The sequence below is a fragment of the Lytechinus variegatus genome, chromosome 5, assembly GCF_018143015.1.
Source record: "Lytechinus variegatus isolate NC3 chromosome 5, Lvar_3.0, whole genome shotgun sequence".
NCBI classification, from domain to species: Eukaryota; Metazoa; Echinodermata; class Echinoidea; order Temnopleuroida; family Toxopneustidae; genus Lytechinus; species Lytechinus variegatus.
In genome coordinates, this window is record NC_054744.1 from 23,783,655 (window position 1) to 23,798,053 (window position 14,399).

The following is a 14,399-nucleotide window of genomic DNA, read 5'->3' on the forward strand; positions in this document are numbered from 1 at the left end:
ATTACTCTAATGTCCAAGTTTCATGAATCAGATCCATAAACTTTCAAAGTTATGATGGTAATTCAACAGATACCCCCAATTCGGCCAAAGTTCATTGACCCTAAATGACCTTTGACCTTAATCATGAGACCTGCAACTTGCACAAAATGTTCAGTGATGCTTGATTACTAGTATGTCAAAGTTTCATGAATCAGATCCATAAACTTTCAAAGTTATGATGGGAATTCAACAGATACCCCCAATTTGGCCAAAGTTCATTGACCCTAAATGACCTTTGACCTTGGTCATGTGACATAAAACTCATGCAGGATGTTCAGTGATACTTGATTAACCTTATGTCCAAGTTTCATGAACTAGTTTCATATACTTTCTAAGTTATGACGTTATTTCAAAAACTTAACCTCAGGTTAAGATTTTGATGTTGATTCCTCCAACATGGTCTAAGTTCATTGACCCTAAATGACCTTTGACCTTGGTCATGTGACATGAAACTCTAATAGGATGTTCAGTAATACTTGATTAACCTTATGGCCAAGTTTCATGAACTAGGTCCATATACTTTCTAAGTTATGATGTCCTTTCAAAAACTTAACCTCAGGTTAAGATTTGATGTTGACGCCGCCGCCGCCGCCGTCGGAAAAGCGGCGCCTATAGTCTCACTCTGCTATGCAGGTGAGACAAAAAATGAGGCACAGTTTGTATCACACACAGGTTTTACATATTCTACATTCATTTAGAAAATAAACACACAAATATCTTTGTGACTCATTTTCAATGAGGCCTAAAAATATGATATTAATTCAAAGTTTCATACTTTATCTACACCACTTGTTTAAGGCAATAAAATGCAGTAAATTCTGAGTAAAAAATATATTATTGCCCTTGTCACTGCAAAAAGATGGTATTACTTACACATTTTGCATGCTGATACATACATGTAGGCCTATATTTCCCTAAATTTGAAGGGTTTTATTTTCCCATATCTGCTATGTATTCCCTATCCGAGATGGTAATGCAACATTTGCTCCTGCCACAATTGCTCCTCTGCTAATTTCTCTGAAGTAATTTGGTCCTTGTTGTTATGTTCAGAATAAAGGGAGGATCAGGGTTAACCGGTTTGAGGTTAGGATTTATGCTTGGCTTGATGAGTGGATATTCTGTAGAAACAATCATCGCAGGAGTCATGCCATGGAACCACCAGAGACACTCTATCAAAGTGAAGGGGTAGGCCTAAATACCTAGTTGTAATGAAAACTTTTAATTTTTAAAACATAACAAAACATATACAATAATAGATACATTTATATAACACTTAATACAGTAAGGGTTTTACATTGTAATCATTATCACCCCAGTCATCAGATCTTTGCTGCACGCAATATACAATGTATGCTCTTGTGATCCCAAGGGAGCATTCCAAGAAGAGTTCCAAAACTTGATTGCTAGGCACACTACATAGGCTTTTTGCATCCTACCAGGTGCCCATTTAACACCTGGGTGGAGAGTGGCAAAGTATGGATTGACACCGTGCCAAAGAACACTAGACTGGAGTGAGATTCAAACACACAACCCTCTATTAATAAGGCGAGAGTCTGAACTGCTACACCACAACGCTTCCATATATTGCACAAATAATATTTAAGTGGTCCTCTGTCAACTCTTCTTTTCTCTATTATCCATAGCTTCAGATCCATTCCCAGCTGATTCCTCTTCGGGTTTAGCGACCCTTAAAACCTCCATTCCTTCCATGAGATGCTGATCTCTCATTCTCTTGACTTCCTCCAGCTCTTCAGCCAGCCGGTCCCTCTCCTTGGCCGTCTTCTCGGCTACTGCTTTGACAGCATCCAGGAACTGGTCTCCGTGCTCGGATATGGCTTCCGCTCCCTGCCCTCGAGTCTGTGTCAGACCTTCAACGGCCGTTTCCAACTGATAACACAAAATAGAATGTGGATCATTTAGAAAATAGTTCTCACCCTATTACCATGAACCAAAACACAATATATAACTTGCAATAGAAAAATGATATCAAGATTATGTTTATGATGATTAAAGCATATTACATGGTACCATACATATATATCTGATTAAAAACATTCAAAGGTAATAATTTTCCAACTTTATTGTAATTCCTTATTTACAAAACAAATCACAATTCAAGTAATCTTGGAAAATTAGCCAAAGCCTAAATATAGCAAATGAAATATAAAAAAAAATCTTATACATGTGCCACATATGAAGGAGACTGAGACAAGTATTCATCTAAAAATAACTATCCAGACCTATTCAAATGCACATCAGGGCCCTGTTGTACAAAGGGTTACGATTGATCCAATCACTCGCAACTATGGACGGCCAGCAACGTCAACATCTATTATGCATGTTTGTTCAAAATATTTTCTAGCTGTGATGTATATTCATGCATTCATTGTTTTCTTGAAAATTCACTGCGCTTCTCTTTGCAAAAAGAGGACATTGTGCAAATTTTTCTACGAAAAATTTATGACACTGATGGATTTCCATAGAGTTACAATTGATCGGATCAATCCTAACTCTATGTACAACAGGGCCCTGATATGAACCTCCAGGAAATCTGTTACACGATTAGAATAATGACATCCACAATTCCACGTACCAATTTTACGATTGCACGCATAACAGAATACTCACTTGTGACTTGTGGAGCTTGAAAGATGTCAAAAACTCTCTCAAGGCCTCCTCCGATGCGGTCTGCTTCAACCTCTCAAACGATGACATAACTTCTGAAAATATGAAAAGGGAAGAAAGTGGTAAGAACTTCCATTAAAAAAAGACTTTTCCTCTCGAGAAAATGTTACTGACAATTTCAGCATCAAGGAAGTCTCACAAAATATTGTTTAAACAGAGCTAATTGGTTACCGTGGTTCAGATCTAAGAAGCTGACAATAATATGAGCCTGGAAAGCTTCTGACAATTTTTGAACCATATCACTGATTTTTACGTAAACCATGGCAAATAATGATGAAAACGAATCTTAATTTCAAGATACTTTGATAACTGATTCCATTACAGTGGCCCACCATTATGCATGTAACTGCTAGGTTTTCAAAGCATATCTACGAGGCCTATGGCAGGAAAAGTTTCAAGATCATTTGAAGTCAGACCGAATGGATGATCATTGTCAGGACTTTGCAGACTATGAATATGAGTGTATAACAGTAGGAACTTTAAATAAATAGCATACTCCTGTCTTTCATAGAGTCACACAAGCTATTTTACAAAATGCTTTAAAAGACAGACCCCTGAATGGACTTACCTTTCATTGGGTCACACAATGTCTTCTGAATACTGTCTTCAAACATCATATATGCTTCTCTGAAAAAAAGAATAGAAAAGGGAAGTTAGTCAGCATTCAATTTTTCATTTTTTGACAAAGTGTAAAGTAATAAGCAGAAATTAAGTAAGTTGAAACTAGACCATCTGAAAAATTGACCAAATGGCAGTTAAGCCAAGAAGGTATTATATCAAGTAGAGAATAGACAAAACAAAAATTAGACAACATTAATAGTAGACTAAATGGGTTTGCCCACGTGGTATTACACTATCTGATATAGGTATAAGACTGAGTGTAGTGTAGACCAAACAGCAACTGGACCAAATTTATTGTTTACCACACCGTAATTAGATCCAATAAAGATTAAACCAAACAGCTGTAGGCCAATGGTTTTGCCCTCGTAGTATAAGACTATCTGAGGTGGGTATTCAACCAAGTGTAGTGTAGACCAAAAGAAAAATAGAACAAATTGAGAGTGGACCAAATAGCTGTAGGCCATTGGCTTTGCCCTCGTAGTATATGACTATCTGAGGTGGGTATTCAACCAAGTGTAGAGTAGACCAAAAGGAAAATAGACCAAATTCAGAGTAGACCAAACAGCTATTAGACTGATGGCTTTGCCCTTGTAGTATATTTTATCTGAGGTGGGTATTCAACCAAGTGTAGAGTAGACCAAAGGGTAATTAGACCAAATTTTCTTTTTCATTTTACTTTATACAAGCAGTTATGCTTTCTTTGACCCCTCCACGTGTAATATATCTTTTAATGTCAATGATTTGTACATACGTACATTTTTAATTGTGGAAATAAATTTGAATTGAATTGAATTGTTTCCGCAACTTTTCAAATACAAAACAACAAAGAAAATACATACTATATAACAAAACATTTAACAATAAAAAATATGAACAAAGTTGCATTTTTTATAACAATTTTAAGAAGGCTGTAGGGATTGCCACTATAAGCTTAGCCTGACAGTAAACCAAAGGATTATTAAACACAATTGATGGTAGACCAAAGGAGTTTAGCCCATGTGATATCAGACTATCTAAGAAGTGGGAAAACTGGGTGTAAACCGAGTGAAACTCACCTTACAGCAGCATAGAGTGAATCCATGTACTTAAACTGAACATCATAGAGGGCTTGGTGGAATCTCAACTCTTCTACACAAGCCTTCGCCTACAAGAATAAAAGTCATTCAAGGTCAAGTCCACCCCAACAAAAATTTCATTTGAATATTAAAAGGGATAAAAAAAATAAACAAGCATAACACTAAAAAATTCATCAAAATCAGATGTAAGAAGAGAAAGTTATGAAATTTCAAAATCTTGTTTATTTTCACAACACAGTTACACTAAACACAAAGATATTCAAATGAGAAAGTAGATGATTTTCATCACACACTAGTTTTTTTTTTTAATGAAATAAACTATTATTTCAATATTTGCAGCAGAAATTAAATTAAAAAAACCCTTTTCATTGGGGTGGGCATCAATCCAAGAATAATTTCATGCAGCGTACAGTCATTTCTTTTCATCGATAAATATAGTATAATCATAAGCCATTGCTTAAATAGCATCCACGTATGTGATTCAAATATTATTATGAATCATTAAATAGAAAAGAAAAGAATGATTCTGACCACAGGTCCCTCTTTGTAATGATGGATCACTAATCTAATCTAAACTAATCCCCCTTTCTTACATGAATAGTACAAAGGGCTCTTAATGCAAAGATGGCAATTAATATCTATGAAAAAACACCCGAAAGATTATTAAATTTCTGTTAGCACTATTTTTTCACTCTGTTTATATGTAAAGTAGATACAAAATGAAAAGCTTTCACACTTCATACCTCCATTTTGGAGACTCTTCTCGAGTAGTTGCTTGCCTTGATCACTGCATCAATCACAGACTTCACCTGAATATAATAAATACATATGTGCCATTATTTACAACTAATTAAACATACAATGCATTGTATGTTTTCCACTATGATAAGACTGCAACTAAATTAAAAAAAAAAGACAAAAAACAAAACAAACCATACCAATCAAAAGGGATAACCCATGTCTGTATTAACTATACATACATGTAGCAAACAATTATTTATAAAATGTCAACATTCAAATTTTCAATAGACCAGTAGTCCTTCTACTAGTTATATGTGTACCTAATTTGGAACGTCAGGGAATAATGAAAAAGGAAAACCAAACATATTTGAATAAAACTACAAGAATAGTATGGAAAAGCTGAAGGATTTCATTTAAAAGACATGTGACTGAATGATGTGAGCATCATAACATAAATCTTTCCTTGTCATTTTACGCTCAATATTACACAAGTAATCACTCTACTCCATGACAGATGAAGAATACACTCCCAGACATAACGGGATGGAATTGACAAGGTATTTCATGTATTGCTGGTTACAGGAAATAGCTTTCCTTCACAGCAGATTACACATGAAATATACAACAGATGAAATGAAAAGGGGCCCTTCACACAAAGCTTACCAACGATCTTAGAACAATTTTCTATGATTGATTCCATTGACTGCAATGTACAATCAATCGCGAAAATCTAGGGTACGATTAATCGCTACCATTCGTGTGAAGGCACCCAGGACCAGATACATGAACACGTATAATCCTCTTACCTGCTGTTGTTTATTTCTTGGGAAAGTTGGAAGTGCAGTCATGACATCATCAATCTTGATTTCAGGTATAACAGATTTACTCAGTAAAGGCTAGATATAAAAAATGATTTAAAATGATAATTGAACATCTAGAAATATATAAAACAAGCTGGGAGGGATTGTGTCACAATGATTCCACTCTAACACAGGTACTATCACTCACCCCATGAAAGTAACCCGTTTAAACGTCTTTTTTTGGTCACGCATGTGTACAGCAATATATTTGCTTCCATCCCTCCACCCATCCTTCCTTCCTTCAATCCATCCATCCACCCACCCACCACCCATCCTTCCATCCATCCTTCAATCCATCCATCCACCCATCCCTCCTCCCTTCCCTCCCTCCCTCCCTCCCTCCACCCATCCATCCATCCTTCCTTCCATCTATCCACCAATCCATCCATCCATTTACCCATCCATCCATCCACCCATCCTTCCTTCCATCCATCCTTCCATCCATCCTTCAATCCATCCTTCCATCCACCCTTCAATCCATCCTTCCATCCACCCTTCAATCCATCCACCCACCCACCCACCCATCCATCCATCCTTCCTCCATCCATCTTTCAATCCATTCATCCACCCACCCATCCATCCATCCATCCACCCATCCTTCACTCCATCCTTTAATCCCTCCCTTCATCCCTTCCTCCATCCATCCATCCATCCATCTATCCATCCATCTATCCATCCACCCATCCATCCATCCATCCACCCAATCATCCATCCATCCATCCACCCATCCATCCATCCATCCATCCACTTATCATTCCATCCACCTATCCATCCACCCATCCATCCTTCAATCCACCCTTCCATCCACCCATCTATCTATCCATCCTTCCATCCACCCACCCATCCATCCACCCATCCTTCCATCCATCCTTCAATATATCCTTCCTTCCATCCACCCATCCATCCATCCTTCCTTCCATCCATCCACCCATCCATCCATCCATCCACCCATCCTTCCATCCCTCCATCAATTCCTTCCTACCACTGTTGCTTACCCATGGAGCTGCTGGCACCAAAATCGACAGTGACACCAAGTCCTGGCAGCATTCAACCAGCTGTCTCTCAGCGTGTTTAAGAAGGCTGGACAATCTCTGATTGACAGCCGATGGAAGATGCTGATTGGTCAACTGCTGTAGGGCATGGCAGTCAGGTGACCAGCAGGTCTTCAGTGTTTGGTGGAGTGTCTTGAGTTGTTGGTTCAAGGTAAAGAGTTTGGATTCTAATTTAGCCTGCAGACAAAAAAAAAACAGTAACAAGAAGTTACGTTCACTACTACCTCACTATATTGTATTTGCACTTTGTAATTTGGAGTAACAAAGCAAACATTTTTGAGGTGCTAAAACAATTAGTGTGTGAGGGCGTATATTCAATTAAAGCTAGTGAATCTCATTTTCATCCGAACTTCCCTCAAATGTCATCATAGCACTGTACTTTAGGTATGTGCTCGTTGAATGTGCTCGCCATGCATGGAGCGGCTACTAGTTTAATATGTAAGGAGTTGCGAAGCTGTACGTGCATCTCCCGCATGCGGTGCTCGTGCTTGACAATTTGGCAGGGCTGGGGAACTAAGATGTCACGTAACGGGTGTCTTGCGAGCGGGGCTGGGCGGCTACTGAACTGCAATCTTGTCATTCGGAGTATCTAGAGAACTGAAAATTAGGTCTGAAAAAGGGGGCTATCAAAGCGGCACGTTCCCCCTACCACTAATATATGTGAGTGCCCCCCCCCATTTGTTACCTGGTCGCAAAAGAAAAAATAATTCTATTTAAAAAAATTATAGTTTCTCTATACAAATAAAATGATGAAATCTCATTTCATAGCTCAATTAATTTGTTGACAACTTTTTTGCAACAAGGTAAGAATAAACTTCAACTGGTGAATAAGATGACAACTGGCACTCAATAAAAGTGGGGTCTAAGTAAACCCAGTAAGTTTGTTATCAAAAGTTGTTTTAATCAGGACATAAGAATACAACATTAAATCCAAACTCACTATATGTTTCAGGTTGAGATGTTCTATCTTTCCACTGCACACATCCATGATATCAACTGGCTTGTTGTCATAGCGATGAGGTTTGGTCTTAGCATAGAGGCCGGTGAAGATGAGGGGTTGTTCTAACTTTTCTTGGTTGTTGATCTGATAGTTCGAACATACAGGAAAGAATCATGGTTTCTGATTGTTGCAATAAATGAAGATCTATCAAGTATCATTTGCGACTTTTTTTTTTAATTCTGCATCTTGGCTTAATAACTAGGTGATTTGCTTATAAAGCCGTAACTCTGGGACCAAAGAAATCTGTCTGACTTAATTCAATTAACACATATCTTATTAGATTATGCAGAGAGTACTGCAGAAGCAATAGGGCAATTCCAACATGAACATGTCTGAACATCCAATACATCATATAATACAGATGTGTATTAATCAGATATAATTATTTACATCTGGGAACAACCTTTAATGTCACCATCACAAATACAAACCAGGGATGGAACCTTTAACCTCTGCATTAGTTCTCACCTTGCCCCATGTAACCTGAATGTATATTACAGGTGCATGCAACACCCTGTAAGTCCCTAACTCCCTATGTTATGTGGGATCTTCCTGAAAAAATTGTTTCTGTTTAGTAGTTCATATGACAGACAATGCTCTCAAAAGATCATGGCTTGAACAATTCAACAAGTTAAGTGATCATGGAGGAAATGTGGGTCAGACATAGAAAAGGGTTGAATAAAATCATTCAGATGAACAGTACAAGCATACAAAGATCGTCTACCAAGGAAGGACATACAATATAAAAGATATGACGAGTTTACCAGCCCTGTATAGTCATTGCTGGCCAAACGTGACGTAAGCAATCACAGTGGTTTCTTTCAATCACTGATAATCAAGACACCTTCACCACCAGACACAATACCATTGCATTATCTAGATGACCCTTCACTATCTGAACTTACCTCTAGATTTTTGTACAGTCTCAGACGTGCTGACTCGGCCGTTTCTATCATGGTCGTGAGCTGTGACCTTTGAACCTGGACACATGGGCCTTTAGTTTCATTGGACAGCAGCTCCCTGGTAAATACAAATGATGATTTGATTTATTTCAAATTTTATTAACATCAATATGAACACCAACATAAAAAAACACCAATGCCATCAAAGCTGACATCAACACCAACACCAATATGAACACTGAAACCAAGTCCAATATGACCTCCAATATCAACATAATAACACCAACAACAAAGCCAACATCAAAATCAACACCAACACCTAAAACAAAGATTAACATCAACACTAAAACCAACATCCACCCCAACAACACTGACATAAGCAGCAACACCAACAGCAGTGCTGATAAAAACATCCACATGACATCAAAATCAGCAATGTGTGTTAAGTCCTTTAAAAGAATACTGGATCATACATAAATTTGGACATGAACTGTATGATGGTTAGAGAGTGTCATGTTTCATGTTTGCAACAAAATAATGAACTTTAATTCTTTGGCAAACTTGATAAAATATTCAGAAATACAATTTGATAAAAAGAACTGGCATTCAAATCAATAAGTTCTGAGGGTAATATAAATTCATGAATATTCATGAATTAAAAAAAATATCTTAGAAGAAAAGGAAACATATTTTTCTATCCATTACCTGAAATTATCAGCAATCCTTTGAAGATTATTCTCCACTTCAAAAAGAATGCCAGATCTAGAACTGAGAGCCTCAGCTTGCATTAGCACCTTGGGTAGAAAATCATACAGCCCAAATACAATATAAATTCAACAATTAATATTAACAATCACAAAACAAGACTTTGTTTCTCCAAGCAATTTTAGATATATCAAGTAAAATATCTATTTTCATTACAAAATATGTCTTCAAATGATAGCATGTTTCCCTCTTTTCATTAAAAAAAAAAAAACAAACAAAGCGTCAGTGATTTGATCCTGTCAAGCTTAACATGTTATTATACTTGTTTTCCAATTAAAATCTGCATAATTTCATTATATTCCCCCTCTTAGCAGTTGCCTCAGTATGACCATGTCATTGTTAGGAAATTTGATACCTGGGGAGTGGGGTGTAACATAAGGGATAGCACAGCACAAAACTTTTTTTTTTTTTTTTTTTGGGGGGGGGGGTGAAATTTACTGTTCATCTTATATAACAGCCAAGAAGCCTGTTCAAATTAAATTATACAGTACGTACCTGTCTCTCGAGTTGTATAACTTGTGACTTGAGTAGATTAACTCTTCTTTCACCATATTGCTCTACAGGACCTTCTGAAACAAGCTGATCATAGATGGACCTTGGAAAAAACAACAAATCCAATTAATTTGTATTAATGATGATGATGATGATGATAATAACAATAATAATAATAATTAAATCTGGATTTACACATAGCACAACTATTATCACCCTACAGCTTTATCCTCAGCTGCTGCTTCCAATAATCACTCTTTTGTTTTGAAGGAGTTTGTAATCCCACCTGCAGCCTGTTGCATAAAACTTTTTACCTGAAAAACTCCGGTAAAAACTGAAAACAATAAAGGTTAGTCTGATTTCTGCCATTGACTTTAACACAGAGATAAATCCTAAACCTCAGGTAAAAAATACCTGAGTTTTCTCAGGTAAAAAGTTTTATGCAACAGGCCCCGGATAGCTTTTAATAGCTATAAATCTGTAATAAGAGAGTACACAAAGTAACAACAATTTCATTTAATTCTTTATTTAATGAGCTTAAGAGAATAAAAAAAAAGTTGTAGAAAAATTGAACATTCTGTAAACAAGGCACTTACTTGGCATTATTGAAAAGTAACAACAATTTCATTTAATTCTTTAGTTAATGAGCTTAAGAGAATAAAAAAGTTGTAGAAAAATTGAACATTCTGTAAACAAGGCACTTACTTGACATTATCAAAGTCCTTCTGCAATTTAGCATTCTCTTCTTTCAAAGCCTGTAGTAATAGCAGACGGATGATGGTGAGCAATATCAAACCTCATTCATGATCAAGCTAAATTTGATTCTTGAAGTTCAAAATAATTCAATTTAATTTGAACAAATGGAGTAAAGCAGAACAGCATACAGTTCCATATAAATACCATCAAAATTGGATTCAAAATAAGAAAGTGAGGTCATTTTTAAAGTTTGCTTGTATTGAATTCTTACAAAATACTGCACATCATGGTCACTTTTCAATATGCAAAGGAGGGTAGGTATCACAAACCATTTCTTTGATACATAAAAAAATCAATTCTTATAGATTAGACAATATAAGAGGATCTTCATACAATCATCACAAATTATGATAAAGAATTTACATTATTATGAAATAAATATGAAAAATCTTGATTTTTTCTAGCACTGCTTACACTTTCATAAAGTTATCCACTGCAATTAGATTCTAGGCCTAATTATTTTTACCTTGATTTCACGTTGTAGCTGTATCACACTAGCCTTTCCATTATCATGATTGATGCCAGGATGTTCTCTGGTGAAATTCTCTTCATTTTTCATCCTTCCAGTAATCACATTCCTCCCTCTCTTTCGAGGTTCTCCGGCCATTGTTCCATGCTACTCCTCAACCCTCAAGCTGTGGTGAAATTATATGAATATGTTCATTTCTTTAAAAGAGTAGGCCTACTCTGGACTTGAAATTATCATATCCAAATAAATACATTTAGTCTAAAATTCACTAAAATGCTGATAATTTTCAACCTAATCTTCATGATAACAAATAACAAAGTACAGTAGGGATCGTAACGGCCTTATCGTGAAATAAGTCACCTGTTACCTCCCTTCTTGTGTGTGAGCACTCATTGTATTCAAAGTTAATGGGAGAGAAAGAACACATGTGCCGACAAAATAAACGGCAGTGAACAGACTGGTGACTTAAACTACGATAGTGCCAATTTCAACATTTTGCAATATTTTGTGAAAACAATTGCCATCATGTAGGTGGGCTGACAATATATGATACTAAATCTTGTGTGTGAGCACTCATTGTATTCAAAGTTAATGGGAGAGAAAGAAGTCACCCGTGCCGACAAAATAAACGGCAGTGAACAGACTGGTGACTTAAACTACGATAGTGCCAATTTCAACATTTTGCAATATTTTGTGAAAACAATTGCCGTCATGTAGGTGGGCTGACAATATATGATAATAATAATAATGTGACTTATAAAGCACCAAATCCACTCTGTAGAGTGCTCAAGGTGCATAAAGAGCTAAGACAAGAGTTAAATAAAAAAAAAGTTTAATAAGATTTTTGAAAGTTTCGAGAGGTACATACTTTTTATTATGTCTTCAGGAAGGCTATTCCACAAAGTGGGGCATGCAAAAGCAAATGATCTTTCCCCCCAAGTTTTCGAAACTTTAGGAATAAAAAGGAATTAGCCAGAAGTGGATGAGCGCAAAGACCTGCTTGGTCTATAGTAATTGATAAATGAAAGACTGTATTGTGATGCTGATCCAAGAATACCATGAAAAGCCAGCAACAAAATCTTTAAGATAATCCGATTTTTGATAGGGAGCCAGTGCAGCCAATTCAAGATGGGAGTGATAATGAGAGCGTTTATTTAACAAAGTGACGATGCAAGAAGCTGCATTCTGTAGGTCTTTCTAAAGCTTATGTAACTGAGCCTGCGATAAATTCAACAAAAGGACATTTACAGAAATCAAGGTGGGAGGAAATCAAGGCATGTACTCTTTTCGGTTGCAGACTTAAATATTTCTGGATAAATCCTATGTTACAAAGATGGTACCAAACTGATTAAGAGATATTGAAATCATGTCCCCCCTTTTCTTTTTCTCATGTACATTATCATCACACAAGTGTCTCTGATAAAAAAATAGGTCGTTGCAATTTTGCCAATAATGTTTGCCCATTTTTCTAGATCTAGGATCTATATCTTAGAAATGTGATTTCATTTAATATTTATAATAAAATACAATCAAAAGAATTTAAATGGGCATGAAGGAATGTCCCATTATCATCTTGCTCATTGCATTTTCATGAAAACATGCATTCATATAGAACTGTTTCAACGACAACGATGAAACCTCAGACTCAGTCTTTAAGTAACACAATTAGATTACCAGTACTGATGTCTCAGTAGCCTAATTTCATTTTATTCTTTGAAGTTTGACTCTTTCCACTCATCCTACAAACGAGGTTCTTGCTTTAGGTTTGGCTCTAGCAATTTTGCGGTTACCCAATTTTGCATGGTCTGAATTTTACTTAGGCCTACCTCGCATGTTGTGTGAGTGCATGATTTAGATTATTTTGATTCAATGAAATAAAAAATATGCTCAAAATTTGTAAACTTTTTTAATAAAAAAGAACCCTAAATTCATAATGAAGAAAAATATATAGATCCCTAAACATTTACATGGATTGAACTAGGGCTATGTTATTTTTAATGTATTTTTTGTTACCAAAGAGTGAAACTAAAGTGAGCACTCATTCAATGAACTGAACAAGGTCCAGGCTTTACTAACAAAAACGTCAATAGATGGGACAACTTGACAATAATAAGGGACAAAATTTTTCAATCAAAATTTTCTAGATGCTGTGATGAAATAGAAAATTATTTTGCCAATTATTTTGGCCAAGATAATTACCTAAGTTTAAAATTCCGAATGAATGTCAGGATTTTCCAACTTAGAGACTAAAAACGAATTATTTTATCACGGATCAGGACAAAAGTGAACAACCGCAAACTCAACTAAATCTATCGACTAAATTTAAGTACGGTATCTGGCACTGCAGATATGACAAACGAGAAACAAATACTGGTAATTCATGAGACATTAATTCAAAATTTAATTTTAAATTTTCACTTAAAAACTAAAATTTATAAATACACTTCAAACTTTAATAATGAATGCATAAATGGATGTCCAAAATAAAGGTATGGCAATAATTGGTCCACTACATTGGATTTATTTTGTCAAATCGTAGGCCTATTGATGTACTCATCCAAATAGGTGAGCAAGCTGAATGAGAGATCTAAATATTTGTCAATTCGATTCAATTCAAATCAATTAAATTTAGATTTGTACATTTCATTTTCAGTCGTTTCATATTTTTTATTTTCTCTTTCGACATCTATTTCACGTACAAAAAATAAAAGAATATTGCAGACAAATGCAGTGGAGGAAAAGATGACATATTTAGTATATAAAAAAGGTAGGCCCTATATTTTGTGATTGATTTTCACTTAGCTTAGCATTTAATGTTAAGAAAATTTTATCATGTTCCATCATGTTTCAAGCTTTTCTTTTCTATTCTTTTAGTCTTGGTCGTGCAACTTTTTGTAGGGGCGTTACGCAAGTGGACAGATTGAATGTATTATAACTAACA

General features: G+C 35.8%; 1 protein-coding gene across 1 annotated transcript; it reads right to left on the bottom strand.

Annotated features, from left to right (window-relative positions):
* Positions 1–693: 693 nt before the first annotated feature.
* On the bottom strand, positions 694–13,761 carry LOC121415769. Its single transcript, XM_041609095.1, has 14 exons — positions 13,658–13,761; positions 11,456–11,624; positions 10,939–10,988; positions 10,237–10,336; positions 9,682–9,770; positions 8,980–9,094; positions 8,015–8,158; positions 7,018–7,251; positions 5,969–6,058; positions 5,165–5,230; positions 4,401–4,489; positions 3,293–3,351; positions 2,668–2,759; positions 694–1,926 (listed from the first exon to the last, which is right to left on the bottom strand). The coding sequence occupies exons 2-14, from the start codon at positions 11,594–11,596 to the stop codon at positions 1,654–1,656; spliced, it is 1,542 nt and encodes a 513-aa protein (XP_041465029.1). The 5' UTR covers positions 11,597–11,624; positions 13,658–13,761; the 3' UTR covers positions 694–1,653.
* Between the last annotated feature and the right edge of the window lie 638 nt (positions 13,762–14,399).

Excerpts from the sequence above, each read along its gene's own strand:
- LOC121415769 (XM_041609095.1), bottom strand. The coding sequence starts at position 11,596 with ATGGCCGGAGAACCTCGAAAGAGAGGGAGGAATGTGATTACTGGAAGG. Across the intron at positions 8,159-8,979 it reads GACTGTACAAAAATCTAGAG|ATCAACAACCAAGAAAAGTT; the intron begins GTAAGTTCAGAT and ends TCGAACTATCAG. Across the intron at positions 7,252-8,014 it reads ATCTCAACCTGAAACATATA|GCTAAATTAGAATCCAAACT; the intron begins GTGAGTTTGGAT and ends TTTTGTCTGCAG.